The sequence below is a fragment of the Hypomesus transpacificus genome, chromosome 26 (assembly GCF_021917145.1).
Source record: "Hypomesus transpacificus isolate Combined female chromosome 26, fHypTra1, whole genome shotgun sequence".
Lineage (NCBI taxonomy): Eukaryota > Metazoa > Chordata > Actinopteri > Osmeriformes > Osmeridae > Hypomesus > Hypomesus transpacificus.
Genome location: NC_061085.1, coordinates 3,754,386 through 3,774,343, shown reverse-complemented (window position 1 = coordinate 3,774,343; position 19,958 = coordinate 3,754,386). Strand labels below are relative to the sequence as shown.

Sequence of the window (19,958 nt, the reverse complement as noted above, 5' to 3'; positions counted from 1 at the left end):
TACAAGGTCAAACTATCAGCATTTTTTCCCGTCTCAGAGGAGTATGACATACATAATGATTTATAATGAGACAGAGAAAGACAAAAATATAACTATATGAAGCCCCTGACATTTTGAGCAAAAGGGAATCTGATGGTCAGTGAGAGGACTCAGACGGATCCAAAGCAGACTTAAAGTAAACGTTAGAGTATTGACCTAGTACCTCACACAGACATAACAGACAGAATAACCACTGTCCAGTGGGTGTCTGACAAATGAGAAAAATATTCATTCTGGAGAGAACATGTGAACCGTTCTCAGGATTTTTCGCAACAACCAAGATGTTAAAAGGACACTGAGTTTTTATCCATTTCAGTATTGCTGTTTGGTACACTGGTGGGTACACTGCCAAGATTAATATATCACATTAACTGAGTTGTGAACACCTGCAAAGCATGATTTAACGGGATGCGATTGTTGTAAATGTTAATGAATAGTGAATATTATGTACATAGATTATGGTATTTGACTAGAGAAATCCTTTTCTACTATCAGAGCCAAAGGTTTCAGAAAAGATACACAGTTTTCGTATATTCAGAGTACATTTTAACATAGTATTAACAGAAAAATCATTTCTAGAGGAAGATATTTGACTTTCTATATTGACAGAGAAGCATACTGTAGGTCCTGAAATACACAGTAATGCTGCTATTACATATGAATGAACACAGTTATAATGGCAGATCAAACTGTACCTCCCTTGTATATTCTTCACTCTTAGATGTACAATGCGTACAATGTAAACAAACAATATATTTTATTACTTTTTATACAGTTTGTACTTTAGGTTTTCCGAAAACACCATTCAAACATAATGCCCTATGCACAGATGTAGCTTAAAGAAATTATTGAGACAATCAATTAAATTCAATCTTTTACAACCACTTTAGCAGTTAACTTTTAGTTAACTGCTAAACATATACAGTAAATAATAAACAAACAAGCATTAAAGATTTTCTGGTGGAAATCAAGTGCCCAAGACACATAAGGGGATGGGAAGATTACTTCTACATGACGGGTGGGGTGGGAGGCTAAATGCCTGTGTTGCAACGGTCCATGGCTGTGACGCTAGCAGGAAAGTCTCAGGCGTTCCTGACCCAGCTGAAGATAAAAGAGCAGAGGTTAGTCTCAAATATGGGAGAATTTCCTTTCTAAAGGTGTATCGTGAGTACTTACGCCTGTGTCTTCTATGCACGGCCCATCATCCCCTCCAGCTGTTTCACTCTGCCTGTCATGTCAGCTAGTGAAAACAGTCAAGGCAATACTATTCCATTGAACATGACAATTATAGTAGTTGACAAAATCCCATATAACTGTAATGTAATTCAATTATTCTTAATATGTCTGATCTTTAACATCAGTTTTTGAAAAAGTAGCATATATTCCCTGAAGCATTAAAAAAACAGCCCATGCCTTAAGCAAACTGGGACGGTGGGACGGTGGGGAAAGTTTGTTTTTGTTTGACCTCCACCTATGGTGGAATAACAGAAAGGATATGTCTGGCATTGAGTTCTTGGAGGGCAGCCTGCGTCTGTCTCTGGAAGGCCAATCTGGCTTCACACTTACAGGGGTCCTCAACCACCTCCACGTTCACCTCTTTACACCAGTGAGAGGCCACATTTTACATTAATGTAACAGGTCACCCACTCCCTTTACCGATCATAATATAGCATAACTAGTGCACAGTGCCCGTGATGCAGTTGGTGATTAAGATGCCAGTGAAACACACAAATACAGAATAACTATAGATAGTGCACAGTGCCCGTGATAATATTGGTGGGACACACAGAGATTCCTGGAATTATAGATAGGGCACAGTGCCCGTGATGATGCTTGTGATAATAGTTCTTCTCAGTGGGTTTGGTAGGCTACCTATATTTCTCAGATCACAATTTAAATTCTCTGTCATCTCTGAAGTATTGTGTAATCCTCCACATCAGGGGTATTGTTAGACCCTTTTTACTGGGGCACGTGCCCCAGTATAAATCTGCTGTGCCCAAGTAAAATTTTACGTTTCAGTTGTAACAATTTACATTTAGATACATTTTAAATTAATTTAGTCATCAGTAAACACATTCAACATAATTTAGTCATCAGTAAACACATTCATTTATATAACATAATTGACTGATCTATTAGGCTACTGAAAGTATCCACTTTATATTGTCGTTCTGTTAGCTAGCCAGCATTTCATCCATAAAGGAAAGTAGTTGATTCAATGTTAAGCTGAAAGTCAGCATTGCTAACTAATTGTGGCTAATAACTTTCCATCTATACTCACTAAAATAAACTATCCACTTTAAATATAGTATTTCTCTTAGTTAGCTAGCCAGTATTTTAGCGGCGTCGCTAGACCCTGTTTACTGGGGCACGTGCCCCTGTAAAGAGCTTAAAGAAGGGCTTTAAGTATTCCGGCACCGTGCAGGATGTAAGGCGTGTGGCCGTGAGGAAAAAATTAGTGCTGTCAAACAATTAAAATATTTAATTGCGATTAATCGCATTAATGTCATAGTTAACTCGCAATTAATCGCAAATTTTTAGCTATTCTAAATGTCCATTGATTTCTTTTTGTCCCATTATTATTATCATTATTATATATTTTTATATATTTTCTTATCAACACGGAAAAGTGGATCGGATTGCTTAGTGCAAATGTCTTTTTTAAATTTAAAACAACATTGCAATCGCCTGACTTTGAGGAGGGGGCAGAGAATTCGCATCAGCTGTGTGCTTGGTCATCAAGTGGTATTTCAGACTGGACGTGCTGCGATGATAGCTCAGTTTACAATGACAAAACACACAGATCACTTTGGTCTTATAGAACCATTTGGCAACTTTTTAAAAGTAAATGTTCCATTCAGAATTTTGTTGGCATCCGTTTTGGCGTCTCGCGCTCGCCATCCACTCAAAACGTTAGCCTACTACTCTTTAGCCGGCTCGCAAACCCAAACAAGTGTGTGCGGCGAGCCTGTTGTTTTGTTTCCGGTCTAGCTAGATCCGGTGTGGTGTTATAGTTTTTGTAACGTCAGTAGTTGCTGCAACAGCATGTAAAAAATTACAAAGTTTGCTTGGACAAAAATAACGTTAATCTTAAGTAAAAAAAATGTACGCCGTTAAAATGGGTTTGCGTTAACGCCGTTAACCCGTTAAGTAGTAGCGTCGCACATATGTGATCGTTCGAAAGCGGGCCCCACAGCGTAGCATCGCACATGTGTATTTTTTTGTATTTTCTATATGTAGCTGCTGTAATATAACATTTTAGAGGACTAACAGGCCAGAGTAGACGCCCTATCTCATGAGATTCCATCATAGAATTTTTACATTGGGAGCGGGGGCGCCTTGAGCGCTGAGTGAGCAGGTACGAGGAGTGAGTTGTCGTCTATGGAAAAAGATGGTTAAAGCAAAAAAGCTGTCGGGGGCGAAAAATACAAAAAGAAATAGGCGTTTTGTCTGAAAATGATGGCGTTTGGTTTGAGAGCGTTTTGTTTGAGAATGACGGCGTTTGGTTTGAGAGCGTTTTGTTTGAGAATGACAGCATTTAGTTTGAGAGCGTTTTGTTTGAGAATGACAGCGTTTGGTTTGAGAGCGTTTTGTTTGAGAATGACAGCGTTTGTTTTGAGAGCGTTTTGTCTGAGAATGACAGGTTTTTCTGACAGCGTTTAGTTTGAGGGCGTTTTGTCTGAGAATGACAGAGGTTTTTCTGAGAATGAAGCCGTTTCGCCTGAGTCTGACGACTTTTGGTCTGAGACCTGACGCCTTTTCGTTTGAGTCTGACAATAGGGGTTATGCGGAGTGCTCAGCGTTCGAACCGGAAAACAGATGTAATCGTTTCCGCTTCTCACTTCTGTACACATCTGCAGCGCTAGGTGATCCAAATAACTTATATTGACAGGGAAGTTCAAGGATTTTATAAGTTGTATTACTCTCTACATTAGGGTAAGTGTGACAGGAATGAAGTGATAAGTTCATATAACGTTATAATAGCCTAACGGTAGACCGTTTCCCAGGAGGTAGCACTAACACTAGCTCTACACATTACCTACAACGTTACAGTAGGCTACATAGCTACACAACTAGTGCTAAGTTATCAATGAAATATATGAATTCAGCAAATTAATTTAAGAAGCTCATTTTAATTTAGTGTCATATCCATATCATTATTCTGGTTTCTATAGCTAGGATCTATCGTTCCTAGAAGGAATTACGTTTACTAGCCTACTACTAGGCCAAAAAAAACGTTAAAGTTAGCAGGTGTATAAGATTACGCTACCGACAAAATTGACCTGTAAATAAATACTGTCACACTGGTAGTTGTTGCAGTTGATTGCCAAACACTGAATTCTTTGAGTCCACTTGGACTTCTACAGGTACAGTCTTCGTTTGACTGTTTTAATCGTCTGCGAGCAAAAAAAAAGGCTACTCCCCAGGGTACTCGGGGCTCTGGAAGTCCGTTTGGCAATCCTGTGTACATGGAAATTGTAATTAAGGGTAGCTCCTTTAAACACCGCCTATAGTAGGTGGCCTTTACTACGCTGTGTTTACCTCAAAAGCGGCCGGCCGGAAGTAGTTACATCTGTTTCGTAGAACCCGTAAGAATGTTGCGCATAACCCGTATTGAGTCTGAGATTTGAGGATGTCTTAAAATAAACACCGTACGCCATTGTGGCGCTTCACAGCCAGTGTGGTCGGTCCTATTTGATAACATGGGCGTCGAAAGAAAAAAGGCAGCGCTTCCAGGCGCTTTGCAGCAGATCACAGCCAGTATGTCCCTGGCGTTAAGCAATCTGAAGGTTAAAATGTTAGTTTTAGTAGGAAAAGAAATGAAACGTACATGTGCCAGTGGGGCTGAAAAACGAAAGATATCGGAGAACAAAACAAAAACACAAGGAGGTCTACCAAAAGTGACAGTAGCACCCAAACCCCCCTCACAGGATGCTAGCCAAAATACAGATAATCCGTCTTCTACTCAAACTGCTGGCAATAATGATGACAAAACATTGTTAGTAGAACAAGAACATGACGATGAAGTTCCTATCAATGAGACAGGTGAGGGAGATGCCAGGGAGAAAAGCCCCGTTTACAGAGACAGACCCGGGGTGCTGGCCAAAGCATATTGTCGATGACCAAAGAATTGTTAGGAGCGGTCCCGTTCAGATAAAGGAGTTTAACCTCCCACAAAGCCAATCACACCGCCGTTTTACCAAGGACAGATATTTCAGACAGCTGAAAATATACTTCGCAAATCAATTAAGCAGCTGAAGTTGCCGTGCGTGAAAGGGCGAGGCTTCTTCAAACGTAAAACGCTGTATAATTGTAACATTATATATACATAATCGTTTTAATCAAATAAGGTTGTATTATCTATCTCAATCACCCTGGGATCTGCGACGGTGACCCCTTCATCCTCTGCCAGGAACCTTGGGGTTACCATGGATGACGAGCTCTCCCTCATGGCCCACATTGCTGCAGTCAGTTGAAAGACACCTCTCGCCTGGACATGGAGTGCATTTTACTGTAATATGTTTGTCCTTTCGAGCAACAAAGTTAAAATAATGAGAATATCGCTACTGGCTGAACCCTCCTGTCTCCATCTCATCCATTTTCCCGCTTCCCTCCTTCTACGCCAAACTAGCATCATGTGATACTGGGTTGCCAATAGGTGCGTTCGACTTCATGCAGCGCCGGCGTTGTCTGCAGCCGCCTGCAGCCCGGCTGACTTGAAGCAGCCAATGGCATTCTCAGATTCAAGGCAGCCGCCTGCAGCCGGCTGTGGCGCTGCATGAAGTCAGCCCATGTCGAACGCGCCTAATGTCTACGCACCAGCAGCTGCATCACTCAAATCGGTCTCTGTGGCAACGGTGCCCAGAAAAGCAAGCACACAGGCAAGCATGCAAGCACCACTAAAAGAGAACTTTTCAGACCGGCAAAAATGGCTTGGGTAACGCAGGAAAGCGCGTTCCTGAGGTCTAGTAAAGTCGTGTAGTTACCAATATTTTGAGTGTAATGCGTTACTTTGCTTCGTTACCTATAATAGTAATATTGTTAGTGTAATCCGTTACTTTGTAACTTGTTACCCCCAACACTGATTTAATTTAAATAAACGCATAATTAGACCGTGCATTAAAAAGGGCAGTTTTCAGTTGTCGTGCATGCTCTCTTTGTCAGGGTTGTGACCTTTCGTTGGCCACCAGAGGCCCTCGCTGTGCAGTGTTTTCCACAGATTAGAAAGCAATTTGTGGCGGGGGGGCTGGGAGGGGTAACAACCCCTTCGTTAATAATTTGTTACACAGGACTTTATTATATGGGCGCACAGCCACAAATGAGTCTATGCGTGGGAAACACTGCTATGTTTTCTTGTTTTTGGTTAAGTTAATCTGTTCTCATTATTACAGATTGTTTTCACCTGTGCCTTGTTTGTTCTGTGCTTTTTAAGTGGCTTGGATTCTTAGTTCTGTGCTTAGTGTTTTCCTCTCACATGCCACAGAGTTAGAGTTCCTTGGTTTTGCTTTTTGACGATCTGCTTTTTGTATATTATTTCTACTTCCAATAAAAGAAGGAAAGAACATATTTTTGAGTCTGCTTTTGGGTCCACACTTCTACTCCTGACCGAAAAACTAAGCCACTATGGACCCAGCGGCTTCAGCCAGAGCACAGGAGCTTTTTGGAGCGGTTGCTCGTCAGGAGGCTGCCTTAGCCCAGAATTGGGTTCTGATGGCCAAACACAATGGTCTGATGTCTCCCCTTTTGAGTGTCAGTTTGGGTTTGCACCTCCACTGTTTCCCGACCAGGAGGCGGAGGTTGCAGTCCCTTCTGCTCAAAGTTTTGTTTCTTTCCGCATTGCCAGACAAGTGAACCCAGTCGCCTACCGTCTGTACCTAACTCTCTAAGGATAAATTCCACCTTCCATGTTTCCTTGTTGAAGCCTGAAGTCACATTGCCTTTTACTCCTGCAGTCAGACCGCCTCCCCGCCTCGGTGTATTGGAGGTCGGCCTGCGTACAGGGTGCATCGGCTACTTGATTCCCGCAGAGTAAGGGGTTCTCTTCAGTATCTAGTGGACTGGGAAGGTTACGGCCCAGAGAAGCGTGCCTGGGTCTCTTTCCGGGACATCTTGGACCCCACCTTGATTCATGATTTTCACGAACGTTGCCCTGACCATCCTAGGAGGAACGTCAGGAGCCGTTCCTAGACGGACGGACGGACCTGTCAGGGTTGTGACCCTTTGTTGGCCACCAGAGGCCCTCGATGTGTTTTCTTGTTTTGGCACTCCTGACACTCTTTCCCAAACACAAGTGCGTGTACCAAGGTTGTTGCCATGGAGACAACCCTAAACGATAATTTATTGTTGTGGAGGGAGTTAGCAAGATTAAGCTGATGCGAAAAGAATAAAATGGATGGGAAAAAGATTCCAGGAGGAACTGAAAAAGCCTGGTAAAAAAAGAAAGATCTGTCACTTCATAAATCTAGGTTTCAGCAAGGGTGGGAAAAACATGTTTTCTCAAAAGCCCTGAATCTTTCAGGTAAAAATGTGGGTTGTATTTTCCGAAAAATATAGCTAACAATATGAGTCCAACGTAATGTTTTATATTACATAAAGCCCCAAAAACGATTTTGCACTGAATAATGCAAAAAATCTATGCGCGCTCGCATTAATGTAAAGTTCCGACTTTACCTCACATCAAAATCTTGACTAGGTCCTAGATCCGGGTTAAGCCCAGAATGCTCAACGTATGGCTCGGCCCCTGGTGGGGATGGGCTGGTTTTGACCATTACACTCCCAGGCTGAAAATGGGTCCCACTCTGGCCCTGACTGGGCTTATTCCTGTTGTGAATTAAAAACGCTGGTGTGTAAGGGCATGATTAAACAATAACTACTGTAGTTAAAAAAATTGTTTTTGTTTGTTTTGTTAAAGCCATTCATATATAGGGATTCCCACGTACCGATTACAAATGCCACCATGCCAGGACCTCTTGCCACTCCTTTGCCACCCCATGTAAAATGTTCTAGACCCGCCATTGCATGCTCCATTTGCGTGGCCATGACAATAACACACTGCTATAACAATGTTGCACTTAACGTTGAAGCAACTCTGCATCTGTTACAATTTGTAATGGAAAACAAATGGTGAATCAAAGTGTTTTTGACTGTGCACCAATTGGATTTAAGAGCTGATGGAAGCTTTTTAATTCACTTCCAGTTAAAAAGAAAATGTTTGAAGGGATTCTATATCTACATTCACATCAAACACATCATCTTCTGATAAGCCTCTAAAATGCATATACATGTGTAATACATTGGACTGTTAACTGTAACTGAAGTCATAACTGAACTTCAGACTCTTACGTTTCAGGGAACATGTTTTCTGGTCCGGGTTCAAGATATAGCCGTTCCGGCACTTGCAGTAAAAGGATGAGTTGCTGTTGATGCATATGTGCTCGCAGTCGTGTCCCATGGCACAGGGGTCCAGACCTGGAATAAGCCAGGGTTAGGGAGGAAGCTGTCAAGCATGCAGCAAGAGTACAATTTCATTGGCTGGCAGTTTGTTTTTGTGTGGAAGCATTCTTTGAAAGGGCTGAAACTCTGAAACATCTTGTTTCAAACTCATGTAGTTAATTGTTATCAAGTACATTTCTGTTCCTACACATCTATATTTGGGTGGCAATTCTAAAGATGTGTTGATAGCATCACAAATTGAACCAGAATAGAATAGGATATTGTTGAATAATTATTGTCATAGCCATGTTTGATGAAATAGTAGTTGCAATGGACACATGTTTTGTCTGAGTGCTAACTGCAATATTGGCAAGCTTTAACAAGATGTATGAAAGCACATCTAATCTCCTGACATTTTTGCATGTCATATGATGTGACTGTAAATTGTACACCTTCAGTGTACCTCAGCCAAGGTCCTTTGCATACTGCCAGGTTTAAATCTGTGTCCTTGGTAACACAAAGCAACTCAAGTAATAGTGGACTGTAACATTCACAGATCTTTGGGCACACATTCTAAACATTAAGCTTTCTATTCCAATCAAACAATACACTCCAATCTGTTGTGGTTCTTGAAATATTCATTAGAAAATATAATGTTGAAATTTCAGTGCTAATTATCAGTGCTAATTGGAAGGTGCCTTGGCCTGTGCCTTTAAATATTACAGAAAGCTAGTGAGCTTTCTCTAATATTTGAAGGTTTGAATATGAGGCTAGATGATCGAGCATCTTAATGTTGAGAATGTTTAAGGATCCATTATGCTGCAATAGTAAAGATAATATTAGTATTTTTTTAACATTTACAAAATACATTTACATTTCTTTTTACTTGCATTACATCATTTTAAACATGATACGATAAAATATTCTGTTTATCAATTATTTTAAATGTTGACAAGTTGTTCACTTCTGTCAACACGCAGTTGATGAAGTACAATTTAAAATTAAAGACCTTATTTCAGGGAAAGCTGCCTAAATTTTATTTACACAAACAGTCGAGACATTTAAAAACTTTAATGAGATACTTGTCAGCTCCTCATTGTTCAGACATCTGCAGTCCATGAGGGTGTCAATATGTCTGCTCCAAAATATGTTAATATACAGTACCAGTCAAAAGTTTGGACACATGGAATGGGAAAATGTGTCCAAACTTTTGACTGGTACCGTACGTGATGTGAACAACGTGATACTTTGCCAACCTGTGTTTTGCTTGTGTGTGTGTGCATGTAAGTGTGTATGTGTGTTTGTGTGTACACATGGGAAAATGTGTCCAAACTTTTGACTGGTACTGTACATGCATGTCTTATCTCTTAATATACTGTTTGTATGTCTAAAACATTTTTGTCCACCAGTCAGAATTCTTTTTTGTCCACCAATTAAAGCATTTTTTTATGATCAAGGATACATTTTAATGTGAGGTCTCAACCCTCATAGACTATAGGTGCCCTCAACACATTCTACGACTAAAACTTCAACTTCAGTACTAGGAAAAAACCCAAAAAGACAACATATCTCATGTCCCCCCAGTCTTACCACACAGGGTCTCACGGAACTTGGAGGTGAGCTTCTCGATGACGCCATACGTCTCCACGTAGAAGACGTGATCCTCCAGAGGGATGCTAGCCATTAGCTGCAGAGAACGCATGTCGGCACGGTCTACCCCGACAGCATAGATCTCGATGCCTGAACCCCGGGCAGCTGCTGACACCTCCTCCACCTGATCCTGGGGTCTCCCATCCGTCACTATAATAGCCACCTTGGAGATATTCTTGGACCGTGGCCGGGCGCCAGATGGCTCGGTGAAGGCCTCGTTCATGGCCGTCTTGATAGCCAGTCCGGTCATGGTGCCTGCCGCCAGGGGCTCTATGCGGGAGATGGCCTGTTTCATGTCCGGCTTGTTTAGGTGGGCCTTCAGCAGAAACTCAATCTTGACTGTGCTGGCGTAGTTCACCACGGCTACTCTGGTAGCCTCAGGGCCCACGTCCAGGGTGTCCACCATGTCTGCCAGGAAGATCTTGACCTTCTCAAACTCGCCGGGGCGCACACTGCGAGAGCTGTCAATGATGAAGACCAGGTCGAGAGGACGGCTCCTGCACTGAGAGTCTGTTTCTACAGGGTCAAAAGATTACAAGATCTTTACAAGCCGTAACATTTCCACAGCAAGTTAAAACATGAGAATGTATAAAATTTTACTGTTAGAATGAAACATTTGAAAGTACATTCATTTACTGGGTATTGGTTCCATGAAAACAATTCTGTTAGACAGCAAGGTGGGATACTCCTGGGGATTAGCAGAACAGGAGTGGGGAGAGTTGTGCATTGATTCAGTGGTTATGATGGTTAGACTGAAGCAGAGGTTACTAGTATCTTGAGCCCCATGTGGGGGTAAGATAAATATTTTCACTAAACATATTCTTTCTAATTTAGCAAACTTTGACACTTCAACATTGTAGGATCACTCCACAATAACCCCTTGTATTTTTACACTTCCAAATAAATCCATGTATGATCAAGGTGTGTACAGTATCTCTTATTCCTTACACAATTTAATTGCCTGTTGCTATTGCTTGTGTGTGTACAACTTGCTGTGTGAATTGTTTGAATTGAATAAAACCTGACTAGAAAGGTTCTACCTGTCTCCACAGCACTGACGCTGGTGATGATGCCGCTTTGGGTACTGACCGGTAGCGTCAGCGGAGTGGGAGTGGTGGGCACCACTGGCAAGGTGTTCGTCACTGGCGCCAGAGTAGTCACTGGCAGAGTTGATAGGGTGGTGTATAGGTATACCATAGGTGTAGTTGACACTGTAGGCTTTGGGAGAGCCACCGGTGGAAATGGACCTTTGAATTTGTGATGGCTACGCGGTAGGAAGGGACCTTTGAACCTGTGATGGATTACTGGTGAAGAAGGCCATTGGTGTATGTTGTACACCTGCGGTGGTGCTGGCCCTTTAAATTGATGATGGTAAGGCCCATGTGGCGAGGGGGCAGAGGGTATTTGGTAAGTCATGGGTGGAGAAAGCGGGAGGGAGTGATGGTAAACCACTGGAGGGGACATTTGTGGTGGCAGATGGCGGTAGTGATAAAATCTGTAGTTGTAACCATTGTGAGGAACTAAGGACCAGCACCAGAAAGAAGAAGTGGTAGGGCAAATGCGTTAGTTAAAGTCAGCAATTGGGACAGAAGTGAGTTTGTATGAACACATTGTTGTGTTTTGTCTTCTACTTCAGAGAAGAGGTAACTGATTAGAAAGCAAACATGTAAGTACAAATATCAGATGGTAGCCGCTTGGCTCGTTTCGAACAAGGGAATGTTGCACTTGTGAAACGCTCCTTAAAATGATGTACATGCAATCTGTTTGTTTTTTGTCAAATGTGTGGTATGTTAAACTTGAGTGTAATTGTTTAGCCAACAATTGAATGGCATCCTCTCAATTTAACATCAATGTCCATTTATAATGTTTCTTTATCCATAAATGTCTGTGCATTAGGGGACTGATCACCATCTCTTACAGGATAATTCAATATCACCTAAACCTATCTATGGTTACCACTAAAAGGGGACAGCTTTAGGCTATTCACTAAGGTTATTCAATGACTGCTTTACAAACTTCCACTTTCTAAACAATTTAAATCTTTGCATGACTGATGGCTTTCATGACACATTTGTGGCTAAACAATCCAGCACTAGACCTACAGACAATCAAGTTTTGGATGTTAATGTGACACATGATAATAGAAAGCTGTACGGGAGTGACAGTTTTCTATAAAAACTTACTTGCAATGTTCAATGTCCTCTGCGGTGGTCGGGCAATATTTCTGCTTTGAGCATGACTTTGAGCTGTAATCTGAAGAGCGTCCATTCCATTTAGTCTGTACGTTGCTGATACAGAAGACACAGAGAAGCAGTAGATGAGGCTCCAGAACAAGGACTGCATTGTGCCAGCGCTCTTCTCACGTCTCCTCAACTTCTAGCTTAGTCTCCTCAAGAAACGCAGGCCTCTGTGTACCCAGCTGTACCGTTGAGGCCAATTTGAAGGTCATGGACCATAGCACGTGTGAAAGTCTTGTCCAATCCAGATGCATTACAAGTTTTGACGCACACTTGCTCTTGAGGATAGAAGAATTCTGAGACTTCTCATGTAGTTTCATAACAAACTTAAACACTTAAACATCAAAGAGACAACCTATTTGATAACGTGGGTTGCAATACACCTTTTGAGAATAAGCTCTTTTGTCCAATTTTAAGGGTTGTGTCTTGCAAAACACCCCCTTTCAAACAATAAACCTTTTCAATCTTGCAGTCTAAATGTAGAAAATAAAATACTAAATGTCTCATTGGCAAAAACTTTTGTCAATATGGGGTAGCCTTGTCATCGAACAATTTATTGTAATAATTTTTTATAAGACTAATGTTGAAAAAGGTTGGTCAATTATTATTATTGACCAAAAATAATTAGTATTTTGCAAGGCAAAGTATTTCAAGCATTTTAGGTCAACTGTGCCTAAAGGCTATCCACGTTTCCCTGTCACACAAAATTATAAACCCCGTATGTACCAAATGATGGTGCCAGTCAACTTTCCTGGTTGATACAAAACTCAATGTCTTGCATGACAATTTCATATGGATGTAGGATCCATTCGAGTTTTACACAATTGGCTCAATAAATTTTTGTACTGAACATTTAGTCAACAATTAATCCTTCTAGTTAATTTATGCCTTACCAGTCAATTAGCTTTTTTCACAAATTCGCAAGATGCAGGATTATGATTGTCATTTATAGAAAAACTGCTCTACCAGATCCTCTAAAACATGATTCTGTGTAGATTATTATTTTGTTGTATGCCATAAAGTTGTGCTATCTGAAAAGTAACACATTGTCAGGGGCGCCGTATAGGGGGAAAAGTTAGGACGATTGACTAATACCCCCAATCTAACAGGGGCCCCAAAAAATAGAAAAACTATTAGAAATCTATTAGTCTATTAGAAATGATTTATTGTTTTTTCTTTTTTCATGGGGCCCAAAATTCCTGGAGCCCCGTACATTGTATAAACATACTACACACAAATTAACACAAAATATCCGTCAATAAATCAGACAATGGGTACAAATGTTTATTAAAGCCATTTGTTGTCCACAAAGATCGAAACACATGAAAAGTAAAGAAAGGAAGAAAACGTTGCATGCATCCACTAATGTTCACAACACTTGTTCCCCTTCAGGTTCCTGGGAAGCAACTTCAGTGACATCTATCTTCTTAACCAGCAGTGTAAGGCCTCAATGCTGAAACACTACTCATTAGTTTAGCCACACAACACAGGATCACAAAAGAGAGAATATGAACATGGCACACAAGTGGGTGGACTGATGGGACATATATTGGCATAGTAGGCCTAAATAATGGTAGACAAGGAAAAAGTGCTACAAGCTTCCCCATCAAACTTGTTTAAAGCTAGAATCTTAACACATAATTAACGCATGATTCAACAGTTATCAGAAGTGGATTGTGTAGTTCTTTTCATATGTTTTACTCATATCAATATAAGAACTGACAATAAGCATTCAAGTGATGGTACTTTCACAAACCCCCCCCCCCTTTTTTCCTTTTACCAAGACATGGAGGAAAATATAAAACAGCTTGTTTTTTTAATACTATATACACATCTTCTGCCCCTCTCCAATATCAACAAGACTGTGAGGTTAGGATTGAATAACAGAAGGGTAACTACCCTTTTCTCTAGAACAGCATTGGCAGGGTCAAAACAAGTTGTTGGCCACATACACAGTAGATGGTGGGTGTGATAAGGGGGGTGAGGGAGGGCACTAAGTGGAGAAAGTGGTGGTGTGTGTGTGTCTGGGGTGCTTAAGCAGGCATGTAGGGAGGCGGAGGCTCCTTCTCTGGCATCTTCATGGCCATCTCATAGGTGGGCAGGATGTACTGAGGGAGCAGAAGAAAAAATGGGATTCAAAAGTATTAGCAAATGCTTTAAGATTACACAACATGCTTCACAGTGGACCCAAACTTCAGCTTTCAAATCGCCTTAAAGCAATCTTTACATGCGAGCTGACCTGCATCAATCCATATGACCATGTCAACGGGTTATTCTCAAAAGGATAAAAAAGAATGCCCCCTACTGGATAAACACAGCCATTTGCCTAAAAGACTGTTCTCATTTGATCTACTGTTACACTGGCTGTGGTGCAGCTTGTGATTAAGATATCTGTGAGTTGATTCGGTGTGAACTCAATTGGAGTCTGTGCCCATCAGGGAACATTTGAATTCTCAGGCAGCTCAAAATGGTGGCAATACATTTATATATTTAAATGCCTACATCACACATTTTCCATTGGAGTCAAGTGGCTGAGCGGTTAGGGAGTCGGGCTAGAAATCTGAAGGTTGCCAGTTCGATTCACGGCCGTGTCTAATGACGTTGTGTCCTTGGGGAAGGCACTTCACCCTACTTGCCTCGGGGGAATGTCCCTGTACTTACTGTAAGTCGCACTGGATAAGAGCGTCTGCTAACTGACAATATGTAAATTGCACTGGCCTCTAAAGAACCGGAGAGGTTCAGAAACATACCTGAGGGGGGGCCTCAAAAGCAGGGTATACAGCGATCTCTGGCATGTTCCTGTTGTTAATATATTTGTAGCAGTTCCACACGCAGTTGATCAGGTAAGCCTGAAAATCAAAAACAGCCATGTTGAGTGACTTGGTATAGTGACCAGTCTAGGCTACATGCCCTGAGAACATAAACTATTAAACAGATACTTGAAGATGATTTAATGACGAAATGACTCTGGCAGGTTTGGATGTCCCACTCTTACTTTCAGTATGATGAGGAAAGCGAAGAAGACTAGAACAAAGAGCAGGAGACAGCTGGAGTCTAGGGACAGGAGGTTGTCCTTGTAGGGGAAATCCGGCTTGAGGGGAGAAGAGGTGGAAACAGTCAAAAGATAACCAAGCGATAAGCTTTCCAAATCCTGTCCAATCGATTGAATTGACCACAGGTGAACTCCAATCAAGTTGTAGAAACATAAAGGATGATCAGTGGAAACAGGATGCACCTGAGCTCCATTTTGAGTGCCATGGCAAAGGCTGTGAATATTTGAAACATTTGATTCTGTAGTTTTTTTATTTTTAATAGCAGAAATTTAAAAAAACTACTTTAAACCTTATCATTAGGGGGTATTGTGTGTAGAATTCAGAGGAAAAAAATGTATTTAATCAATTTTGGAATACGTCTGTAACATAAAATGTGCAAAAAAAGAAGCGCTGTGAATACTTTCCGGATGCACTGTCCATTCCTACGTTACAGAGTCATGTTAAACTGCACTATAAGAGACATCCATTGTCTAAGAGCACCACTGCTGTGGAATTAAATCTTTTTTCCAACTCTATATTTCTCCATATGCGTGTCTGGGTGAGACTGACCAGCTGGTCCAGGTAGTCCTTAATGCGGGGCAGGTATGTGAGCGAGCTGACAGCCACCAGGCAGCTCAGGACAAAGTCAAACAGCTGATAGCAGAAGAAAGGGATGAGCCAGCCATCACGATGCTGAGAAGAAGGGGAAGAAAACAGGGAGACATCTTATCATCAACCTCTTTTCATACACCCATGGCCCTACTGTACAACACGTCACCAAAACTAACAAGCTCTTAACTGGAACAAACTAGTTTGGTTATTTGTATTTTGAAAGAGAAACAGATCCTTGACCCACAAAAGATTTTGTAAGAAAAAGGGGATAAATATGACCATGCTTTCAGTGTCAGTTTCTAGGCATATACAGATGTTGCTGTACCACACTGATATGCATGAGTGCTTTGTTATATGTTAATTGGTTCTAGCAAGTGTTGAGTGTGAGGTCAGATTCTGGAGTCTACCGTAATTCTATTGGAAGCAGCTACTGGGTATTAGAAGAAAGTTGAGAGTTCAGAATACATACAATAAATAAAAATACAATATTTAAGCATATGTTTGTATCCAAAGCAATATTTAAAAAGAGCATTACAAAGTGCAGCAGATAAAGGAATGGAACAGCATTACATTGGATATTATTTTAAGGAATTTGTCTATAAGTGCTATGGGTCACAACTGTGGAGGGAATCGTTGACTCTACAGCAACAGAGCTTGTCATGGTGAATACGGGTATCCACAGGGGTTACCTAAGAGAATGTAGCTGACGCAGAAAACGCACAACGCTAGCACAGACCACTGACCCAGACCAGCAGCAAGATGTCATGGGTTGGCAGCACCCGGCTAATTTAACTAGCGCTTAGGATGAGGTCTATATCAAATACTGGAGCCATCCAACCTGTTGTGTGTTGATGTCATCAAGCAGGCTTGGAAAGCAAAGATCATATCATAAACATGACACTAGTCTAACTCACTCTCCTTAACCTTCATCTGAATGGTTGGATTAAACAGTTCATATACAGGTTATCTTTCATACCCTAATTTACCTTCATATGTTTGAATCTTGAAATCACAAAATAACAAAAACCAGGGTGGGCAAAGTTTAGAATAGGTACATTCACATAGCTGTTTTTAGATGACACGAGAACAAAGATCATATACAGTATGGTTTATAGGTATTTGAGTCAATTTTGAACAACAAACAATCTGATCCTGCAGGTCTCATCTCCCCAAGCTGACATATTATGACTGAATTGAATTTTAAAAGGTGTCATAAATTCCAATGTGGACAAAATGTAGATGAATACAAAAATCTAATAAAAATAAATGCACACACTTGTGCTAAAGTGTGGCACACGCACACACTTACGGTAATGGCTCCATACACCATCATGGAACTGATGGTGAGCATCAGAAGAGAGATGGCAAATCCAACACAGGCATTCTCTACAAGCAAGACAGAGAGACCATTGGTTGTGCTGTCACAAATAACTTATTGACTGAATAAACAACTAAAATGCTAATACATTTTTGCTAAGTATTTTTTATGAAGTTTGCCTTTTTCAGCTTGATTGGGCTAGTGAGAGAACAGACAGGAAATGTAGGGGACAGTGAGATGGGAAGACATGCACAAAGACATGGAATGCGCTGTACCCAAAAATGCTGATAACATTTTAAAGGTAACTAAACACCAAAAACCTTGTAGTTAAACATATTAGGCTTATTTCATCAGTCCTGTTCTTAATTCTGACAAATCTTTGCAAAACTCTTATTTTGTTTAATTTAGTGGTATATCCTTGTTATTTTTGTGGTGAAAGACCTTTGAAGAAATTGTGCCCTTCAAGGTACTCTGGCGTGTCCAAGGAGGGGGTTGTGTGAATTGGTTTGTTAATATATTGAGCATTTGAGAAAACTCGAAAATGAAAATTCATGAAAAATCCCCCACCTACAACTTTTATATATGTATTTTTTTATTTTAATTTAAAGAGATTGGGGATGTGTACTTACTTTTAATTTACCAAAGAGTACTTAGCCCAGTGTGTCCATGTAGGAGGATTGATCCCTATGTAACTGGATAGTCTCTCAGGCTGTGACTTGCTGACTAACTCTCTTCTAAAAGGCCAGCTATGGGGAGCCATTACTGTTTCGCACCCTTTCATTCAGCGTCAACATAGGATGTACAAGGGCCTAGCGAAGATAAAGTAATCCGCATCCTCCTGGGCGTGTCAGCTTAGCACCTTCCACAACTCAGGGAAACCGCTGGAAATGAGTAAGAACAACCGTTTGCTCCACAGAGGTGCAGGGCCAAAAATGTGTTTGCACAAATGAGGGTGAAGCCAGATGTCTAATACGACGCATGCAGGTGCAACCTGCCGGTTCACATATATATTCGACTGTCCTCTTCGTAGGCCCCATCCATTCACTAAAATATGTCTAGACATCCTGAGACGAGTATTTCCAACAGGATGTAACTGTATTTACATTTTTTTGCCTGGGCGAAATATAATAGTGGAGAGAAAGACAGGTTAAACAAAATTGTACAATTAAGACAGAGAATTTGGTATGTTATGAAAAAGTGTGGGAAACATTGTTTGGGGCTTGAACATATCTTTTTTTAATCTCATACACTTTACTCTCTGATGCAACGCCCTTTTGTTTTTCATTTGTGCTTTCCCATTAGGGACCCTAGGAGGTTACGATTGTTTCCCTGTAAACAATACACTCCCATAATCATCAGTTTGACACTGATTGCTGACTGAGGAACCCTAGGCACATGAAGGTTACTGGTAGTAGGCTTTGATGAGATCTCAATGAGTTTGATTGCTGAATGCTGACATTGTGTAGCACTGGTGCATGCTAACCTTCACCTGTGCTTCTGGCCGGATGAGGGTAAAGTCTGGTTAAGTTACCAACCTCTTAAACTCTGAGTAAGTCAAGTTCTAGGAAATTCACAGGCCTTTTGCCACCGAGCTCACTCAACCCCCCAAAAATAGGAAAACATTTTCAGACATATACCAAACTCTCTAGATGGCTAAATCATTCAGCACATGGTCAATAATTAGGAACTGGGCATTTACTTCTAGTCATCAGGGCTGCATTAAAAGAAGTTTGGTTCTTGAGCGTAGCAGTGTAAGAGCGAGGGGCTGAATGAATAACACCAAAATGGCTTTTGAATGTGCGTGCTTGCTTGTTTGTTGTAAGGTTAGGTGTAGAAATGTCCTTTTTGACAACCGTCACTGCTTCAAATCGTCGACTGCAGGTGTATTGGCCAATTTGTAGGTAGTGTAATTGCAAAGTTTAACCATCATGTGAAATACAATGTATTTGACTCTGAAGCGCTAATGAGTGAATTGAAAATGCACAACTTCGCAATCGCCTGTGACCACGTACACTCATGCATTTCTTGTGGACCACCAGACAGAGGGAGCTAGTTAAATTTCAATTGTGTGTTGAGAACGGGGCATGAAAAAAAAGTGCAGACACAGTCCAGGCTAGCTGCATACCAGCAAACTCAGAAGGGCTGAAAAAGGTGACACATACAGAACACCCCCCCCCCCCCCCCCCCTTCGGAAAGAAAATATAATATATTAATAAGTAATAATAAATAGTGAATACATTTTTTTTTTTTTTAATCTTCAGGTAAAAAAACATTTATTAACACCACTGAACACAAAACAACATTAAAACTGGTCGAGTGGGGAGTAAAAAAAAAATCTTAGATACTCTTTTGGCCTGGGCAGGTGTTTCAATCACTCATTAACATTAAAGGGGTGATTGACAGGGTTTTTGGGGTATTTCACACTGTTCCTTGAGGTCTCCGAATAGGGTATGTAACATTGGTGAAAATGCCCCTGGTGCTGTCCTATGCCCCCTTATACATCCAGTGAAATTTTCCCAGGAAAAAACGCTAGGTTTTCTCCTTTTATGGTATGCTCATGAATATATAGATGAGCTGCGCGCTGATTGGTTGAGTGAAGCTGCGGAGCAAAGACGCAACACGGCCACAGCAATCACT

At 41.1% G+C, this 19,958-nt stretch overlaps 2 protein-coding genes across 2 annotated transcripts in view; both read right to left on the bottom strand.

The window, feature by feature from the left end:
- Positions 1-562: 562 nt before the first annotated feature.
- On the bottom strand, positions 563-12,535 carry matn3a (matrilin 3a). The gene is made up of 6 exons (XM_047049780.1): positions 12,306-12,535; positions 10,063-10,638; positions 8,383-8,508; positions 1,537-1,635; positions 1,216-1,282; positions 563-1,140 (listed from the first exon to the last, which is right to left on the bottom strand). Exons 1-5 carry the CDS (start codon positions 12,463-12,465, stop codon positions 1,227-1,229), a joined length of 1,017 nt encoding a protein of 338 aa, XP_046905736.1. The 5' UTR covers positions 12,466-12,535; the 3' UTR covers positions 563-1,140; positions 1,216-1,226.
- Positions 12,536-13,629: 1,094 nt separating this feature from the next.
- Positions 13,630-19,958, bottom strand: part of laptm4a (lysosomal protein transmembrane 4 alpha) — a 31,783-nt gene continuing 25,454 nt past the window's right edge. The window contains exons 3-7 of the mRNA XM_047049819.1: positions 17,313-17,389; positions 15,962-16,084; positions 15,355-15,450; positions 15,110-15,208; positions 13,630-14,467 (exon numbers count right to left, since the gene is read on the bottom strand). Coding sequence (XP_046905775.1) covers positions 14,393-14,467; positions 15,110-15,208; positions 15,355-15,450; positions 15,962-16,084; positions 17,313-17,389 — 470 coding nt within the window. The 3' untranslated portion in view covers positions 13,630-14,392. The remainder of the gene's footprint in view (positions 14,468-15,109; positions 15,209-15,354; positions 15,451-15,961; positions 16,085-17,312; positions 17,390-19,958) is intronic.